General features: G+C 40.2%; 1 protein-coding gene across 1 annotated transcript; it reads right to left on the bottom strand.

Moving 5' to 3' along the window:
- Positions 1-1185: 1185 nt before the first annotated feature.
- SERPINB2 (serpin family B member 2) lies at positions 1186-19275 on the bottom strand. The gene is made up of 8 exons (XM_007523884.3): positions 19121-19275; positions 13223-13399; positions 10519-10638; positions 8825-8953; positions 8219-8336; positions 4828-4970; positions 2719-2883; positions 1186-2117 (listed from the first exon to the last, which is right to left on the bottom strand). The coding sequence occupies exons 1-8, from the start codon at positions 19214-19216 to the stop codon at positions 1713-1715; spliced, it is 1353 nt and encodes a 450-aa protein (XP_007523946.2). The 5' UTR covers positions 19217-19275; the 3' UTR covers positions 1186-1712.
- Positions 19276-19721: the final 446 nt, after the last annotated feature.

The raw sequence follows: 19721 nt of genomic DNA, 5'->3' as shown, positions 1-19721 counted from the left end.
TAAATACTGTATATGCTAAACATTCTTTTAATTGCTTCTTATTGTTAAGTATTCATTTAACTATCATGGCAACCTTATGACAAAAGCATTATTTGCTCTTGTTTATACCAACAGTGAACTGAAGTTTGTGGTTAAATGACTCATAGTGCTAGAAATGGGATTTGAATAAAGGCTACCTCTTTAGCATGGAAATACCCATACCCTCATGAGTTCACACCTGTCTCTTTTCTGTTCTTTTTTTTTTTTTTTTTTTTAATTCTACTGGGGACTTAATGGTTTACAGTATAATCTTTAGTACTTTTAGTACAACCTCTTATCTGAGATCATTCAGTACTGGTCTTTTTCCCTGAGGCTTGTCTCACTTGACAGAATGCCTTCAAGTTCTGACCACAATACTGTGAAGGAGATAATACCATCAGTTTAACAACTACATAGCACTCCACTGTGCCTGTTTCTATTTATAGAGAGGGCTGTACCTGTGATCAACATTTGAAATCCAGCTACAATTTGAAGTCAGACTCTACAGTCAGCTGAGATAACCCCATCATTTGGTTTTTTTTTTTTTTTTAGTTGTCTGGGAAGAAATTGCCCTGCCATCTCTCTGGCACACTGAAAGTCTTCATTGCTCTTCTGAAGCTTAAAAGAACCTACACCATGTACCCTCCTATTCTCTAATACAATTCACCTCCACTTTTCTGAACTCATTGACTGTGACGGGATGCATTGGATCGACCTTCCCGTGGTGCATCCCGTGAGTACCCATTCATTGGGGAAACTGACGATCCTTCCTAGCCGACTGAATCCACATGGATCCCAGTCACTTTCAAAGACATTAACTGGCTACGGAAGAAGGGCAAACGCTAGAAGAAGACTGACTGTGACCTTGAATCTACCTGGAATGATGGGCTTGATGTTTGCTCCTGTTGCCATGAGTTTTTAGCATGCTTGTCCCCAAAGGACTGTGAGCTAGTCTGGTCTGCTAACTTATTGTGCTGTTACTGAGGTGACAAGGTAGCAAAGAGCCATTTTTTTACACAACCTCGTTCCACCATAACACTGAGACCCTTTAATCTGTCTGCTGGAAGGGTACATCTGAGAAATGAACCATGGTTTTTCTTTCCTGGAAACCAAGATATAACTGGCCTTATGATCTAACGAGCTAGTGGACTGACAGAAAGCAAGCGGTCGTATGGAAATAAGTTTATTAATTATACATTTGAAATTTTAGACAAGTTACAAGCACAGCTATGTGATACAGAATTCCAGAAGTGCACACAACATCTGCACATAACATTCTGTCTGTTTTCCAATGTTCTCTCTAGGTTTTGATTACAGAAGGTGTAGAGTAACACCGAATCCTTCATTGTCAGTGTAAGTAGATATTTTTATAAGTAGATAAATAAATGAGAATCTGCTTCTGCGACCACTGAACTTATATTAAATAGACAGCAGCAGCTAAGAACTGTATATAAAATAATAAATAATATAGCAACTTTAATGCTATAAAATTAAAGTAAAAATAAGGAGTGGATAAGAGGTCACATGATTAGTAGGGGTGTAATGTTACGGTTATCAGTTACCCAGTCATTTCTATATTAATGCTCAGTATCTAGTAGAAGTTGTTCAGAAGCACAGACATACATAGAAAACATCTTCAAAATTTTAACACTTGTTGCAATTCTGAGACTGTAGTTCATCCTACAAAGTCCTGACTAGGGCGAAACAAATCTGCCAAAGAAGAGGATGTTCCGGGTTAATTTGTGCATTATGAAAAAAAGGAAAGGGTGGTCTGCTATAACCCGGGGACCTCCGTGACCTGTTCTCCCCGTCATAACAGCCCCACTGCCAGCAGCTGCTTCTGTGCCCTCCTCATTCACGTCCACGGTGGCTTGATGGAACACTTCCGACAGAAACAGGTCATTCCCTTCTGACATCCCTGAGAAGTTGGCCTTGTCCTCACTGAAGGCGTTTTCCATGCCCATGTTCCTCAGGACAGATTGGAGTTTATACTGCTCCTCTAACTTGAACTGAGGGATGTATACCTCAACTTCCTTTTCAGACATGGTATCATCACTGATCCACTGATTGAGTTTTTCATAGTTTAGTTGACTTTCCAGCTACAGATTCCCCAAAACAAACAAACAAAGTCAGTGAGTGCTTTGAGGAGAAAGGAAACAACTTTTGATATGAGATGAAAATTCTTGACTTTCATTTTACCATACTGTGTAGGATAGAATTTTTTTTTTCCATTTATTGGGGATTTACCGTTAACAGTAAAATAAAACACAATAGTTTGTACATGTGTAAGATTCTTCAGTTTTCCATGTAACAATTCAAACCCTACTAGGTCCTCCTCTGTCTTCCAGGACCTGAACCCTCCCCCCACCCCCGTCTTTTACTTTGGTGCAATACACCAACTCCAGTCCAAGTTCTACTTTGTGTTTTACCTTCTGTTCTTATTTTTCAACTTCTGTCTATGAGTGAGATCATCTCACATTAGGGTAGAAAATTTGGATAGTATCTGATCTACCCAAAGTAGTATGTATGGCATATATTTTAGGAATTTTGAATGGAAGTTGGAAAAGTGCCAAGCTTAAGATCAGTCAACTTTCCTATTTCTATGAGAAATCTACTTCATTATAGAACTGCTTGACACGAGAAGTAAGCTTAACCCAATTAATAATAATAATAATAATAATTGAACGTGGAACGTCTCACCAATTCCAAGCCAGTAGAAGACTCAGTAATTTCATCTGGAAGTAGCAGAAACATACTGACATCACCAGCATAGGGAAGTTCCAGGATCTGAGTCTTGAGATCTGCTATGTAGCCAAGCTTCAGCTTCTCCAGCAAGCGCATCATCTGCACGGGGACACGCTTAGCCTGCGGTTATTTAAAAAAATGTATATGGAAGTTGATACCAAGATGTCAAGAGATTTAAAATTAGACATCAAAGAGCATGGATTCTACTTTAGTGTTGAATATATATATATATATATATATATATATATATATATATATATATATATATATATATATTTTTTTTTTTTAAAGATCAAATCCAGGGGTGTCATGTAACGTAATTAGCTGGAGATGGTGTCAGCCTGATGGAACTTGCAAGTGGCCAAAAGCTCAGCCTTCTTTGTCTGTCTGAGTTTGTGCAAGCAGTGACTGGATGCTGGGGCAGGAGGCATGGGGGTTGGGGTGGGGTTTCGAGAGTCCCGACAGAGAGATGGCAGGGAAGATGGCTCTTTCACAGGTCTTGGACACACCTAAATTTTAACCTTGCTAATCACCTTTCTCATGGTGGGGCTGACTCTTACCCCTGATTTCCTGGAGCTTTCTATGAGACATGGTGACCTCAGGTAAGGCCTTCCATGAGCCTTCACAGGGCTGCTGACTGAGACAGTGAACAATGGGGCTGAACTTCTGCTAACTGATTCACACTTTCTGAGCCTAGAGTGTTCTCAACTCCAGCTGATATCTTCTCATTTTGCAGTACCTAGATACTTGCCTTTTACCTTTATATCACCTTAATAAAACCTTGGTTCGTTTAAAGCTACTCCAAGCTGCTCCTCGGCGGAATCCTTTAAATGTTGGCGGAATCCTTTAAATGTCACAGCCAAAGCCCCTTTTATTTTTGTTTATAACAAATGGGATGGGCATGGGCACATCTAATCAAGCGCACATAGTACTAAGTGGAAGGGCCCGCGCAAGGATCCAGGTTGGAGGCCCCGGCTCCCCATTTGTAGGATACTTCATAAGCTACCAAGCATGTTTTCCAAGTGTCTCTCTTTCTCTCTCCCTCTCTAACTCCATGTCCCCTCTCAATTTATCTGTCCTAGCAGGTGATATGGGGGAAAAATGGCCTCCAGGAGCAGTGGATTCATAATGCCACCCCCAAGGCCCAGTGATAACACTAGGGGCAAAAATAAATAAATAAAAAACATTTCTTGTACCTTTAAATCTTGTTTTCTCAAGATAACCGCCATTATTAATAAGATAGCTATACAGTATTTGTTTAATCTCTACTATAGGCCAAGAACCTTATGAAATCTTATTGAATTCTAACATTACTATTATCCTTTGTGAGTATTATTAGAGAGAGGGAAGCACAGGCTGACACTGAAGCTTTCTCCATACTATGGAGGCCAGGCTCAAATCTGTATCATGATTATGACAGAATAGGTCCACTGTCCAGGTGAACTATTTTACCAGCCCTCTTATTACAGTTTTACAGATCAAAAGATGGGACGCACAAGGCATAGGTCGTATCCTGATGGTAAATTGTAGCCCACAATCATATAATTATAAAATTTATATTCTTCTTCCTTACTCATATGGCCTCTCAGAAAATAACATTTAGTAACTCATGAAAATCAACCAACTGTGCAATGTGCATGCTTCCAACTAACAAGTGATATAGGGACATCAATTAGTTGTCCCTAGTTTTTCTTCCTCTGTTTTTTTAAACTTTATTTATTTAATTAATTTTCATATTTATTCCCTTTTGTTGCCCTTGTTGTAGCTATTATAGTTGTTGTTACTGATGTCGTCCTTGCTGGATAGGACAGAGAGAAATGCAGAGAGATGGGGAGATAGAGACAGGGAGAGGAAGATAGACACCTGAAGACCTGCTTCACCACTTGTGAAGTGACTCCCCTGCAGGTGGGGAGCCAGGGGCTCGAACCAGGATCCTTACGCCAGTCCTTGAGCTTTGTGCCACTTGCACTTAACCCACTGTGCTACCACCCGACTCCCTTCTTCCTCTATTTTACCGAAGACCAGAGACCTTGTGTTAGTAAAGTTCATCTCATTGTCTCATACCAAATTCACACGGAAAGGATAAGACCCATTTGATCTCTTCTGGAATGAAGTTTTCCACTTTCCTTTAAAGTGGACAGCGTTCACCAGGACCATCTTGGTATCCTCATCCACAGAACCTTCTGGTAACAAACTTGGAATTTTGCCTATAGAAAACATTATTCATGTTTAGATTTCATGATCAAGATCTATGAACCTACCGCTTTTTAATCTTTTGAGTCACCGTCAAACTCAGCATCCATGTGTCAAACTCTTCTGAGAAATTAGTTTTAGAGCTCAAAATTTTCCCTGCATTTACTTAACGCATAAGTATAACTCACACTGAACGTGTGAGAAGGTTTGCACATCCAAGAAGAATCAAGAATGACTGCATTTAGAATTTAGAATTACAACTGAGCTTCAAATGGAAATGTGTCACTTCCTTTTATATCGTTTTGTCAAAGCGTTGTATGTCATACCACAGAATATTAATTAGCATGCCTCTATTCTGCTCCAGAAAGTTCATTGGCTTAACTCATCGATTCATTCAAAAAATGTTTTGGAAGATATCCTAGCTCTACTCTGAGTGCTACAGATACAGGGGTGAGAAAAGAACCCTCCTAAGGGGGTTGAGGAGGTCAGAAAAGACTTTCAGAATGAACTATGAAGGAGTATGTAGTGACTTCTAAAAGAGAGCAAAACAATGGAAAGTATTGTGGCATCTCAGAGGCAGTAAATGGGTGAGCCAGAGGAGGTTCTGAGAAATTACGACATCCTAGTGTGACAGCTACTATTATTATTATTTTGTTTAGTAAGTCAATTTAAGGAACAGACCATAATTAAAATCTGTGGTTACTATTGCAAGCTACTACTGCTTGATTTGCTACTATGATGCACATGACAGAACTAGTGTTTGATCATAGCAATGAAAACAGGAATTCTCTCCAATTATTGTATGATTTGACAGAAAAACAGATATGTGCAATTTTGGCAACACTAGTGATTTGCTTAAAAAGAAAATCAAACAATGCTGCTCTCACAAAACAAAATCCTTTTATGTCTCCTTAATTCTGAAATCCACTTTTACTTTCACTTCTCACCTTCCTTTTACCCACTCCTTTGTGTCTATGCTTGGTGATATTTTAGAACCATAATTAAAAAATCATAATGCATCGAAGTATCAACATATATAAACTAATTTTAGAGATATTAATTGGAAAATAATTATATATCAATATTGTTATCAATACATAATTATTAAGCCTGAAGAACTTAGTTGTGAGAAAAGAAACAGAGATATTAAATTATGGCTTGGCATAATGCTAAATCATGGGGATCAAATAAAAATCATTTTATTTTGTCAAATTCTTTAACTACTACATAACTAACCCTAAAGTTAGACTGAGAATTAGAAGAAGATGGAACTCTTTCAGCTTCTCCATTTACTAGTAGTGACATCTTGGATGAGGCCATTAACCCCTGAGAGATCTGGGGTTTACAACCTTACAATGGTGAGTTTAGACAAATGCTTTCTAAGGGTATCTATAATGCTAACAGTCTCTAAATCTGAACTACCTTAATAATTATGTATTGATAACAATATTGATAGAAAATTATTTTCCTTTTGGGGATACATTTGTGTACTGCAATTCAACAAATACTTAAAACTTACTAATATGTCACATTATTTGGGGAATGATTTTCCACCGTGAGCAAAAGGTTATACTCATTTTTATGGGAATTCAGGAGATTTTTCTCATACTATTACAGTATAGATAAAATGGTAAAGCAATACAACAAAACCCATTCAAAGTCAACATAACAAATATTAATAAGAGTCTTGAAGTCAAAGCACTGGAACAGTGCTTGTCTTCCAGACTGAGTGAAGAGATCAGAGACTGGTTGAGAGGTTGGAAGACAGTGCTAGGTAAGGGAAGGTGTCACTTACATAAAAACCTGAAGTTGAAAGATTCATAAAATAAGGAATAAGTATAGAGGTAGTGGAGATCCTGCTGTGTTTATATATGCTGCAGTGAAGCATCTCCTGATATGTTACTAAGAACTCCAAGCTCAAGAGGAGAGTGAAACTTTCTTCTCTAAAGACAGAATGCCGCTGAAGTTTTAGTGTAAAAATAGTATTAAAAAGTATGCTGGGAGTAGGGCTGTAGCACAGCGGGTTAAGCGCAGGTGGCGCAAAGCACAAGGACCGGCATAAGGATCCCGGTTCAAACCCCGGCTCCCCACCTGCAGGGGAGTCGCTTCACAGGCGGTGAAGCAGGTCTGCAGGTGTCTATCTTTCTCTCCTCCTCTCTCTCTTCCCCTCCTCTCCATTTCTCTCTGTCCTATCCAACAACGACAACAACAATAATAACTACAACAATAAAACAACAAGGGCAACAAAAGGGAATAAATAAATAAAATAAATATTAAAAAAAATTTTAAAGTATGCTATCTTGAAACCACCCAGCACACACATACTCTGCACATGCACACGCACACACATACACAATAATGAGAGGGGTTTGCAGCATACTCAGCAGCAGCCCTGCCCCAGATGTCAGTAAGTTATTTTTCTCAGAGCTACTTTTTACTATCACTGTTCCCATTTTTTCCCAACTAATCAGAAAACTTGTTTCTTCCTTCATGTGAAAACATGTCTAACATGGTGTCCAGATGAAAAATGACTTCGAGGTCCCTCTGCTTAACAAAATCGCTTCAATCAACTCAATGACATCAAATCCCTAATCCCTTTCTCTTCTTCTAATAAAAATACCCAAGCAGGGGAGATATCATACTGTGACTATGTAAAAATAGTCTTTCAGTGAAGAGGCAGGAAACTAACCAACTTCACAGCCCCCTCTGGCATTAAAACTGTACTTTTCTTTCTGTTTGCCTCTGTAGAAGGAGAGTCAGGGGCACCTGACCCTGTAAGGACCTCACCTTTTTAATGTCACCCCCTCCAGAATGGGCATTACAGCCAAGCCAGTTCTACTCATTTCCTCAGCAGCTAACCTTTCTTTATTGTGGTTTTTGTGCATCTGTGCAATGCCAGGAACTTGCTGTCACAGCCTGCGTCGTTGAACAGACCAGTTGTAACCCATGCTCCCAAAGTGAACATTTCATAAAAGTAAATACATATATGAACTTTAAAAACCAAAGTTCTTGGGGCCAGGTGGTAGTGCACCTGATTAGGTCCACTCACTGCTATGTGCAAAGACCCAGGTTCAAGCCCCTGCTCCCCACCTGCAGGGGGGATGCTTCAAGAGTGGTGAAGCAGGTCTGCATGTGTCTCTCTTTCTTTTTTCCTCTGTCTCCACTCCCCTTTCAATTTCTCTCTGTCCTATCCAAGTAAAATCAAAGAAAAACAGAATGGTATAAGTGTAAAGAAGAACAGAAAGTATTTCCCTGGTTTTACCTTTAGTTTCTGTATTGACCCAAGAATTGATTGTTTTTCTGGCTTCTTCTGCACATTCTCGGAAATTGACTTCCTGGGGTTGTGTCAAGTAATATTTTTTAGAGAGCCTCACGTATTCCTTGAAAATGATAAAAGCACCATAAGTTAGGTGAAAATATGTAATGGGCAAGTTTGAGTGCTGTTTAAATGACAGACTTCCTTTCTAGATTGTGGGGGCTATGGGATAGAGAGTAGAGGTGACTGAGGTTGGGGAGGAAGATAAAAGAAGAAATGGTTCAGGTTATAAAGATTCTGTGACTCCGTTCACCCCACCCCACCCCTAAGCCCTTGTCTGTAGACATTGGAAAGGGGAAGTTGGGCTTGCAGGGTGAAGATTAATAACTCTGGAAGTCAATTGTGTTTTCAAGATTTGTTACTCCGCAACTCAAATTTATGCAGCTAGCACAGGAAGCACCGGTAGAGGGAGTAGGAGAGAAAGACACCCCGCTCAGTGAGTGGCCTGGGAGGCTGAGTAATTGGATTCTATAGGAATCCTGGAGGACACATTTGAAAGTAAGCTCATTGCAGATTTGGCACACTGCAGTTTCAAAGCTGGGCTTCACTTACTTCTTTGAATCTTGCAGACTTCTCTCCAAACAGCTGATTGACACTTTTCAGTAGAAACTCTCCTGTATGTGTGTTGATTGCAGAGATGAGGGAATGGAAATATGAATGGATCTTATTGCTAGCTTGAGCCTTAAAGAAAGAGGAAGGAGTCTATAGAATGCAGGAACAGCAAACCAGGAATTTCTTAATGTTTTCTGTTTCAACACAGCAGTAATTTGCTGCACTAATATATACTCCCCCCTCCCCCCGTGCCTCAGAGAAATCTCTCAGCAATATTTATGATTTTGATATGGTACGTTATAAGTAAATATATATATATATATTGTTTTAAATTTGCTATGTCAGTGGATTGGATTTAACAATGAAATAAACAACATTTTGGAAAAGAATATGTTTCTTCTTACAGTCTAATAAATTTCAAGTTTTCTAAGATAGTTTTGTTATATATATCCCAGAAAGCAAGCTCATTCAATTTCTAAAAGTACTCATTTTAGAATTAAGCAGCAGTCTAAGAAATGGAAAATTGAGTTCTGGAGACTACAAAAGAGAAGGGGAATTCCAGTCCTCTACTTGAAATTTGTGAACATGATGACAGACACAGGGCTCTGAGGACAGACCCCTGCAGATGGGCTGTAGGTATCACAAGTCATCTGTTTGGCTCTCTTAGTAAATGGGTCAACTCCACTTTCTCAAGACTGTCAACTCCTGGAGGTGGATACATAGAACATCAGGGTTCCCACAAAGAAAGCTATAGGTAACATCGCCCCATAAGATAAATCACAAGTGTGATTATGGAGGGTGGTTACCATTAGGAACAAACCTGTGTCAACTTCCTTTATTGGATCTGGACAGCTGGTTTCTGGGAATGAAGTATTGAGAGCAGATACTACTACATGAAATAGATAGGCAATATATTGATGTGATGGGTAAATGATGGATCAACAGTTTAATAGATACACAGGTAGATTAGAAAGATAGAAAGTGCTAGATAATCAGACAGATGGATGAAAGATAGATGATAATAGATAGTTAATAGGTAGATAGATAGATACATAGATAGATAGATAGATAGATAGATAGATAGATAGATAGATAGACAGACACGTAGATAGATGGATGGATAGACACAGGAACAGAGAGGCTATATCCAAAGAGATGTTAGATATTAGAACTTCCAAATGAGCCAGACATTCTCCGTCTTCAGGTATTTTTTTCATCTCTTGTCCTATTTCTCCTCTGGAAATCTGTATCTAGGAATTTTATTCTAGGAGTTTGTACTACAGTTTAAAATTTATAGAACTAACTGCTAATGGCAGAGAGGTGTGATAGAATTTAGACTCTATATATCCCAAAGTTAAGAAGTCTTGATTTTCTACCCTAACTCTGCCCCTAGTTGCTGGTATAGCTATAGGCCATTTACTTTTCTTTTTTTACCTAATATAATGGTGACCCACTGGAGCACTTAAGTCTAATTATATTCTCAATACATGTTAATTTTCTTTCTAGAAAACTAAAGTATTCGGTTTTATATCGCATGTAGTGGTGAACAATGTATAGGCCATTTTCTGAAGGACTCTTGAGTTCTGGCTTTCACTCTGTGAATGACATTCCTTCTCAGTCTGACATTGTGACTTCAAGACTGAAAGACTCCAGAAATAAAATACAAAAGAAATAGGAATTAATGAGTTAGATACCTGCAAAACTGCATCAGGATAGTCATCTCTCTGGATCTGCTGCCTTAATTCACAGCCTGTGAAGTTCTGTGGGCTCACTGGGGAAGCTTCATAGCCTCCAATTCTGTTGAACTGAAGCACCTGCCATTGGATGAAAGAGGTGGTTACATTTCCTTAATTGTAGAATGATTATCATGATCACAGAACCTCCCCACAGAAGTTTGTATCATGTAAGTTCATAAAATGTTCCTAGAAAGCTTTGACTCTGAAACGCATTAGTTATTAGAATATCTATTGCTGCCAACACTTTTGGCCTGGTCTTTACAACTGCCCTCCACATTTTGACATTTTCATTTTCCTTTAATAGAAAAGAAACTAAAACTCTGGGAATTTCAGAGCCTTCACTGACCCAGCTAGGAAAGACAAAACCAAACTAAAAGAGATCTGTCCCCAAAGTCCATGACTCTCCTTCCATGACACAGGCTCTATCTTTTTTTTTCTTAGTAGAAGATGAACCAAATTTGCCTTTGAACTTTGAGATCAGTATGGGCAGCCCAGTTTCAAGGAAACCTTACAAATCCTTACACATTCCCAAGTGTTTAAAGCCTTGTCTCAGTTCAGGAAACCCACGTCATTCCCCTAGTAATCCGAAGTTAGTTTTCTTTTCATCTCACAATCAAGACTTTGCTTGAGAACACACACACATACACACACCTTCTGGTTCTTTGATAAATGAAGACCCTGATATTTCCTAGAGTTCTCGGGGTAGTGCACATTTTTTTCAAGTCAAAGAAAATAAGGGGAAATGAGTGTTGCAAACCCTTGCTGGTAGAGAGCTGAGCAACCAAGTTTTGTGGTGAGTGTGGATGTTTAAACTGCCACAAATAAGCAGTGAAGCAGATTGAGCATCTCTCTCCCTCCCGCCAAACAAGGCAGGAAGGACACATCTGTACTCAGGCACAGTTCTCATGGGAAACCTGAAGTAGCCAGTAGCAATCTGGTGTGACCGAAAGCATAATACAAGCTTGTGAAAAAAACAGAGCAAGCACTTTAATCGTTCATGTGCAGAGGGTGTGTGTGTGTGTGTGTGTGTGCATGTGTGTGTATTTTAATTTTATGGTGGCCTAGTCAGGGATGCAGATCTACAAACTATGTGAATTTTCAGTGTGCTTCTTGGCAAACGGAGCAGTTTAGAGTTGAAGGTCTTCAGAGTATTTCCAAGGCCCCAGACTGTGTAGAAGTCCCTCAATAAACTCAGATTCTTTCATTAAGGAAGAAAAATATCAACCTCAAAAGATAAATAGCCCACAAACTTCCAGTCCTGCTGCCTTTTTCTCAAGCCTGACTTTGCAGACTGGTTATAGGTTGACAACAGACCCTATTTCTTTAATGTGACAACAAGGAGGTTGATAACAAGATGGGACCTCCTGAAGACTCCATATTCTCTGTGCCACTCCTGCAAGTGTGGTGACCACATTTCTGTGCCATTTTTGTCCTCTTCATGACACTCTTTTATTTATTTTAAAATATTCAATTATTTGTTATGGAGACAGAGTGAAACAGACACGGGAGCAAGGAAGCGAAAGGAGAGAGAAAGAGAGACACATGAAACTCTGCTTCATGACTCTTGAAACTTTCTCCTTGCAGGGGAAGACTAGGGCCTTAAACTTGGGTGTATTTCTTTCTGCCTCCCTGTTTCTGTCACTGCCATTATCTTTCTATCTGAAAAAGTCATCCAGGAGTGGCGAAGCTCTGGTGATAAAACAAACAAATAAAACACTTGGGTGAGAATTTTGACATGAACGGGCACAGACACCCCACTATGACAGAGCAATGGGAAGAAGCCACAGCTGTGAGGAAACAGGAGACTTTCAGAAATGGACTTCATTCCCACTGCCAATCTGACCATACATCAGAAGACCGTTGTCTTAAAAAGAAAAGACATGTGCTGGGCATAGAGTTCGACAGAAGATCACAAGACTTGCATGTTGGTGGTCCCAGTTTTGACCCCCAATACTGCCATATGCCAGAACTGAGAAGCATATGTTGCCCCCCTTTTTTCACTAAAGTAAGTAAATTAAAAGAATAAATAGAGATCAAGCAAGCAAATGCATTGAACAGTATGACCATGTTATTATTGAAATAGACCTTGTCACTATTTGCACTTTTGCAGGATAAGAAACTCCCGGCATGTTTACGGCCTTACCACACTGAGCACGCCCGATCTTGAAAGAAACTCCCAGTACCCCTTCTGCTGTCTACACTGAGGACTTCCCTGGGTTGGTTGGTTATTTGAATCTGAGGCATTCACACTGTACTGACTTACGCGGTGGTTGCTGACCTAGCAGTCAAGATATGGTAAGCACAAAATCAGGAAGAGTCTAGAGTTTATTCCAGAAATTATTCTGTAGCTTAGGCTGTGGTGCACCTAGTTAAGTGCACATAGTACAAAGCACAAGGACCTGTGCCAGAATCCAGGTTTGAACTCTGGCTCCCCACCTACAGGGGGAACACTTCACAAACAGTGAAGCCGGTCTGCAGGTGTCTGTCTTTCTCCCTCTCTATCCCCCCCTTCTCTCTCAATTTCTCTCAGTTCTATCCAATCAAATGGAAAACATAGGTGCCACAACCAGCAGATTCCTAGTACAGACATTGAGCCCCAATAATAATCCTGGAGGTTAAAAAAAATCATTCTGTCCTAATTGAGAGGACTAAAGAAACTGACCTTGGCCATCTGCTCTGCGGTGTTGCCCCTGGCTCCTAGGTAAACCATGGCCATGGTGGAGGAGAGGCTCCATGGAGAGAAGAAGAGATTCTGACCAGAGCTGCTGTTTGCCAGATGCTTGAAAATGTTGAGCGCAAAGATGGTATTTGCCACATACAGGTCATCCATAGCTGCTACCTAGGAGGGGAAAAGACAGTTCTCAGAAATGATTCAACGCTGCAGGTGATGCCACCAAGGAGGCGAGAGCTGTACCCCTCACAGGACAGGAGTTCACTCTCTGGTCCTCCTTCGTGGAACAATGAGAGAGGGTACAGGCTCTGCATCACAGTCATGTGACTTGTGCAGCCACCTATGTACACACTACTTCTGCCTTAAGGAGCTCTTAACCACATCTAGCAGAAGGACCTGCATTTGCTTTTTGCCCCAGATTCTACAAACTAGGTAGCTAATCTCACAGCAGAGAGAGCCTTTGCCTGATGAGTAGTGACCCTTTATAGACTCCCACAGAATACTACTGTTGGTAAGAAGAATAATCACATTATTGAGTCCTGACTGTACAACAGGTGCCAGTCTAAACATTTTTACCTGTCCTGATATTTAATCCTTGCCAAACCCCTATGAGAAAAAACACTGTTGTTCCTGTTTTGCAAAGAAAGACCTTGTCACACAGAGTGGATAAAGAAGGCATTTCAGTGTCATTCCACTGTAAGGTGTGGACTGAGAACCGAAGGCCAGAGCCATGCCCTCCTTGTGTGTTCAACACTGGCAAGCACACACACCACACAGGTTTGAATACACGCAGAACCCAATGGAAGCCGCACACACACATTTGCTTTTTTAGCCCCAAGTTGAGATGGTCAAACTTCTCTCAAATTTCCTTCTCCTAGAAATGGTTTGGACTGATTATTTGAGGGAGATATATTTTTTAAACCCAGTTTCTACTTTTTGTGCCTGCCACACATTTACACACAGACCTACACTTTATCTCCGAGCTATCTCACTAACCCAAATTACTTTGCTAGTTTCCAAATAAAAACTGAGATAATTAACTATTTTTTTTACCCAGTAAGACTAATTAATTGCTGGGGCAAATTTAAACTGGTAGGAGGAAGAACAACATGAGCTTGCTACAAAATTACTTCCTCTCCTGAGGAGTTTGTGTCACTGCTCAAAGTGCTGGAACAATCCACTTTTTTCTCTAGCCGCCTCCCCCCCCCCCATTTTTTTTTTGCCTCTGAGATTATCCCTGAGGCTCAGTGTCTGTACTATATGAATCCATCACTCCTGGTGCCATTTCCCCCCCCACCCCCTTTTATTGGGTAGGACTGAGAGAAATTGAGATGGGAGGGGAAAATAGAGAGGGAGAGAAAAAGATAGACACCTGCAGACCTGTTCCACCACTCACAAAGCCTCCCAGCTGCAGGTGGGGAGTGGGGCTTGAACCAGAGTCCTTGTGCGGACCTTGCACTTAGTACTATATGCACTCAACTTGGTGCCCCACTGCCTGGCTACCTTAGTCCCTTTCTAAATGGTGGCTACATTGCAGTGGTGGCTCTTGGTTTCTTTTTCTCTCTTTCTCTCTCTTTCTGACACACACACACACACACACACACACACACACACACACACACACACATTCTGACAGCCATCCTGAGATGAATAGCAGACACACCTTCCAAGGGCTAAGTTTCCACATGCAGCCAAATACTAGGACACACCCAAGGTGTGTTTGTGTATACCTGCTATTGCTGCCAATGATCCCCTTTCTGACTGTGTATTATGCTTTCAGAGTGACTTAAAACACCCTGTAATTATCACAATATATAAATAGAACAAACGATGCTGACACTCATCATCCCATAGGAAACCTTCTCATGATAGTGGCTTCCCAGAGTTGGAGAGTGGCCAGGGAGCCCCCGGCATGGGGCATAGCCCTTAGATGTCAACTAGGCTTACTCAGCTCAGTCAGAGGGTGGCTCACGGAGAGTGGGTGGTCACTTCTCTCCCTCCTGGGTATCTTGTGTGACCATTTGGCTCATTAATTTTTTTTCTCTTAAAGAAAGTAATTGCAATTCATGTCAAAGATACTCATTTCAAATGTTAACCCAACTGGAGCATATCATCATAAAAATAGTTAAGTAAAATTTGTCCCTAAAATTTTTCTCTTTTTGCTTTGGCTTTTTTCCTTGAGCCTGGACTCTCTCACACATACAATTTCTCACCCCTATCCTGCTTTTTAATTCAGACAAAAAGGGAGAGAGGAGATGAGGGGAAGAGATGAAGGGAGAGAGAGAGAGAGAATAGAACTGGAGCTTCCTCCGTTGCAGCGCCAGCATTCAATCCTGGGCTTTGCTAATGGCAAGGAAACTGTGTGACCAGAAGAGTTATGTCTCTGCCCCATCTTTCACTTCTTATCTCCTTATCTAATCTTCACAGGATTGTATGACGTTGATATTTGTTATCTTCATTCGGCTGGTGGAAACCCTGCATCTCAGAGGTCACACATAGTTTACCTGAAGCAGTGCAGGAGGTTCTAGCTGTTTTCTGGTACTGCTTTGGAAACCCCTCTGTCCAGTGTCCAGTAGTGCCTCACCTCCGCAGATGGTTGACTACACCCATATGTGTAACAATTTGTACACTTGCCAGTTTGAAAAAAAAAATATTAGAAAGAGGAAAATAGAGAGCCCTGCAGTGCAAATGGAATGCCTGCTATTTTAAGAATGGACAGTAAGGGAGGACATAGGGTGAAGCTTGGGCTGCGTGTGGTGTGTTTCACTGAAGCAAAAGACTCTGGGGAAGGAGGAGAAGGGATGGGATGAAGGGACATTGAGGTCCTGGTGTGTCTCCCTGACACCCATCAATGAGAATGAGAGGCTGTGTTAAACACTATACTGTCAGCCATTAACCCCCTTAACCTTTTAATAATTAAAAAAATACTTTATTCTCTTGCTTCATCAAAGAGATTAGATAGACCCAGGTTGTTCAGAAATGTGTTCTTCCTTCTAAAAACTTCAAAGTGTCTTTATAATTATTCTTACTAGACAGATTTTTTTGTAAATTAATAACTTTCTGGAAACCAGCATCATAATTTTATCTAGGGCACAGGATCTGCATATGTGAACTCCTTGGGTCAACCCATAGTACTGTGTATGCTGGAGCTGAGACAGGACCTAGTCTTTCTGTCTCTGTGTCTTCTGCTCTCATAAAATTAGTGATAATAAACTTACCTTTAAAGGAAAATATCTCTATGTTACCTTGTAAAAAATTAATAATAGATTAAAAATATGTAGTTTTATCTGACCCTTAACTCTTAAAAAATACCCTATGTAGTCAGATACTTTAACTTAAAACTGTCATGCAGAATTTGTAGTGTTAAGATCGAGTTTCAGGTGACTTTAAAAAGTAAATAATAATGTAACTGATCACTCCCCCCTAGATGAATTTACTTCTTCTTTTTATTCTTTTGCCTCCAGGGTTATTGCTGGGGCTCAGTGCCTGCACCATGAATCCACTGCTCCTGGAGGCCATTTTACCCCCTTTTGTTGCCCTTGTTGTTGTAGCCTTGTGGTTATTATTGTTGTTGCTGATGTCGTTCGTTGTTGGATAGGACAGAGAGAAATGGAGAGAGGAGGGGAAGACAGAGAGAAAGACAGACACCTGCAGACCTGCTTCACTGCCTGTGAAGTGACTCTCCTGCAAGTGGGGAGCCAAGGGTTGGAACCGGGGTCCTTCCTCTGGTCCTTGAGCTTTGCGCCACGTGTGCTTAACCCACTGCACTACCACCCAACCCCCGAATTTACTTCTTTTAAAGAGAGTTTGAGTTTTATTCATAAAATGAAGTACAATAAACTGAATTTAATATAAAAGATATCCGTGGGGTGAACATGGAGTGATCTCACTCACAGACAGAAGTTGAAAAACAAGATCAGAAGAGAAAACACCAAGCAGAACCTCAACTGGAGTTGGTGTGTCGCACCAAAGCAAAAGACTCTGGAGTGGGTGGGTGGACGGATGGGGGGAATACAGGTCCTGGAGCAGGATGCCAGAGGACCTAGTGGCAGTTGTGTTGTTATGTGGAAAACTGGGAAATGTTATGCATGTACAAACTATTGTGTTTACTATCGAATATAAAATATTAATCCCCCAATAAAGGAAAAAATTAGTAATAATAAGATTTCTGTGGGGTTGGGTGATGGCTCACTCAGTGAAGAACATGCTGGCTATGTAAGGGGCCCTGGGTTTGAGGCTCAGCACCAAAGGGAAGTGGATGGGTGCTATAGTGTCTCTCCTCTCTAAAAAGCAAAGAATGAAAAATAAACTCGACCCAGGAAGTCCGCTCAGCAAGATCATGAAAGCATGAATGGTGTCATTCCCAGTGTGGCATTTCAAAGAATAGTCGTATCTAAGATTTATATTTCAGTTACCAAATTCTTCCAGACATGTCATTTTGTTAAGTTTACATAATTAGTTGCCCAATAACACCTACTGATTCTTGCTATGCCAATGAAAATAAGAAGACAGAGCTCACACAGCTAGTTCATTTGACAGGCTAGACTGAGTCTCAGTAGCGCTATTCCAACTAGAGCTGCCCCTGAAAGCCTTCAGATAAAGTCTGAGAAGCTTATATAATTCTGGAATTCTGTGAAGACCTACGTGAGATGTGTTCCCTGGTTCTCACACAAGTTCACGGCTGACATTTGGATGGCAGTTTGCCTAAGATAATACTTTTCCAGAACAGGTATCACCTGTTGAGACTTTCTAAAGACTGTAATAAGAGATACGACTTCATTAACTCCCCAATAGTGCATTCCTAATTAAAGTTCAGTATCGTTATTGGGGAAAATAGATGGAAACCATGTGTAGGGCTGGGCTCCGTGATGTTTGTGTCTCTTCCTGCACTGCAAGTTAGCAAATGTGTCACTGAAACTTGGCACCAGTGACCAAGAATCCAGACAGCACTATTAGACACACGAGTTGACCCTGTGGGGTAAGTTGTTGACCCTATGGGTAAGTCTTGAGATTTCTATAGCATTTAAAACATCTTTTTCCCCTGACAACACAATGTACATATTTTGAAACTGACCTATCAAATCAGTGAGAACAAAAACAATGGCTTCAAAGAAACCTCCCTTCAAAAATTATCAGATTTCACTGCCACAGATTTTAATCAGTTTCTGTTCTTTCATGAATTCCATAACAAATAATTGTTTTCTTATGAGGTAACCAATTATTAACTGAACTATTTCACTCAGTCCAATAACCGATGTGGCTGATTTTTGTTTTCCATGAAACTGACCAACTACTGAAGTAAATTCAATGATATATTCTAGTATTAGAAAAACGCAACTCACGTTATAATTTCTAATATAATTTATATGTTTTAGATTACTTTATTATTTTTTTACTAGAGCACTGCTTAGCACTGGCTTATGGTGATGCAGGGGACTGAATCTGGCAACTTGGAGCCTCAGGCCTATGAGTTCATTTGCATGACCATTATGGTATTCCCCTTCCCCTACTTTAATTTCTTAATATATCTTAATTGATCTCACTATTTCCATAAAGACATGCCAAACTTACTAGCTAATAAAGAATATATGTATGCTAACCTGGTTAAGATAATTGAAATCACAAAATGAACAGACATCGTGGTGTGGCTGACCATTTGTAGACATTTACCGGCAACTGAGACTCAAAACTAAATCTAAATATAATTACCACTCAAATCTTGATCTAAATTATTATTGTTCAGTGAAGAGCTAAGCAAGAAGACACTATTCAGTGTCTATATAAACTGTCTATATACTTCACATCTTTATTTTCATTATATTAACAATGCCAGTAGAAAGGAAAAGAGGCCATATTTCACAGATATAAACATGAAAATCAGCAAAATACCTTGTTATCCTCTGGAGACTGCAGCAACACCTCCTGACTCTTTGAGGAGCTCTCTGGCAGTGAACGGTCCTCTGAGTGTGGCTGGAATTCAGACATGGTGAAGACTGGTTTTATAAGCCCGGCCCCACCCACAGAACTTTTTTTTTTTCTTTCTAATCTCTGAGAGTGATTCAACATTTTACCCAGAAAGTCACCACAAGAATAGAAGTGTTTGCTAAGGGAGCATTTAGGAAATTTGTTGGAGGAATGACATCACTCAGAAACCTAAGGATTTGGCAATATCTACATAACTCTGATAAACATAGCTGAAATTTATCACCCCCAATTTCAAGCCACCTCATTTGTACCTCTGTTGGAAGATGATGACACAAGTTACACTATCCTTTCTATTTTTTCAGCAGTGATGGGTTGCTGGTTTTTCCCAACATACCAAGGTTATAGAACCCATTCTTGTAAGTCTAGACAGCCCCAAACAATATATTGGGCTTGGGAAGGAAGATAAGACGGCTAGTTTTCTTTGAAATTATTTTACACTGTCTTATGTTTTTTTAAACTGTAATTTCTGAAATAATTCTGGGATCTACCCTAGCCTCCTGATAAA

Source organism: Erinaceus europaeus, chromosome 15 (assembly GCF_950295315.1).
Source record: "Erinaceus europaeus chromosome 15, mEriEur2.1, whole genome shotgun sequence".
NCBI classification, from domain to species: Eukaryota; Metazoa; Chordata; class Mammalia; order Eulipotyphla; family Erinaceidae; genus Erinaceus; species Erinaceus europaeus.
The sequence above is the reverse complement of the archived record's forward strand: the minus strand, read 5'-3'. Positions and strand labels throughout refer to the sequence as shown.

Excerpts from the sequence above, each read along its gene's own strand:
- SERPINB2 (XM_007523884.3), bottom strand. The coding sequence starts at position 19,216 with ATGTCTGAATTCCAGCCACACTCAGAGGACCGTTCACTGCCAGAGAGC. Across the intron at positions 8,337-8,824 it reads AGTCTGCAAGATTCAAAGAA|GAATACGTGAGGCTCTCTAA; the intron begins GTAAGTGAAGCC and ends ATCATTTTCAAG. Across the intron at positions 2,884-4,827 it reads ATCCTTTCCGTGTGAATTTG|GCTAAGCGTGTCCCCGTGCA; the intron begins GTATGAGACAAT and ends AAATAACCGCAG.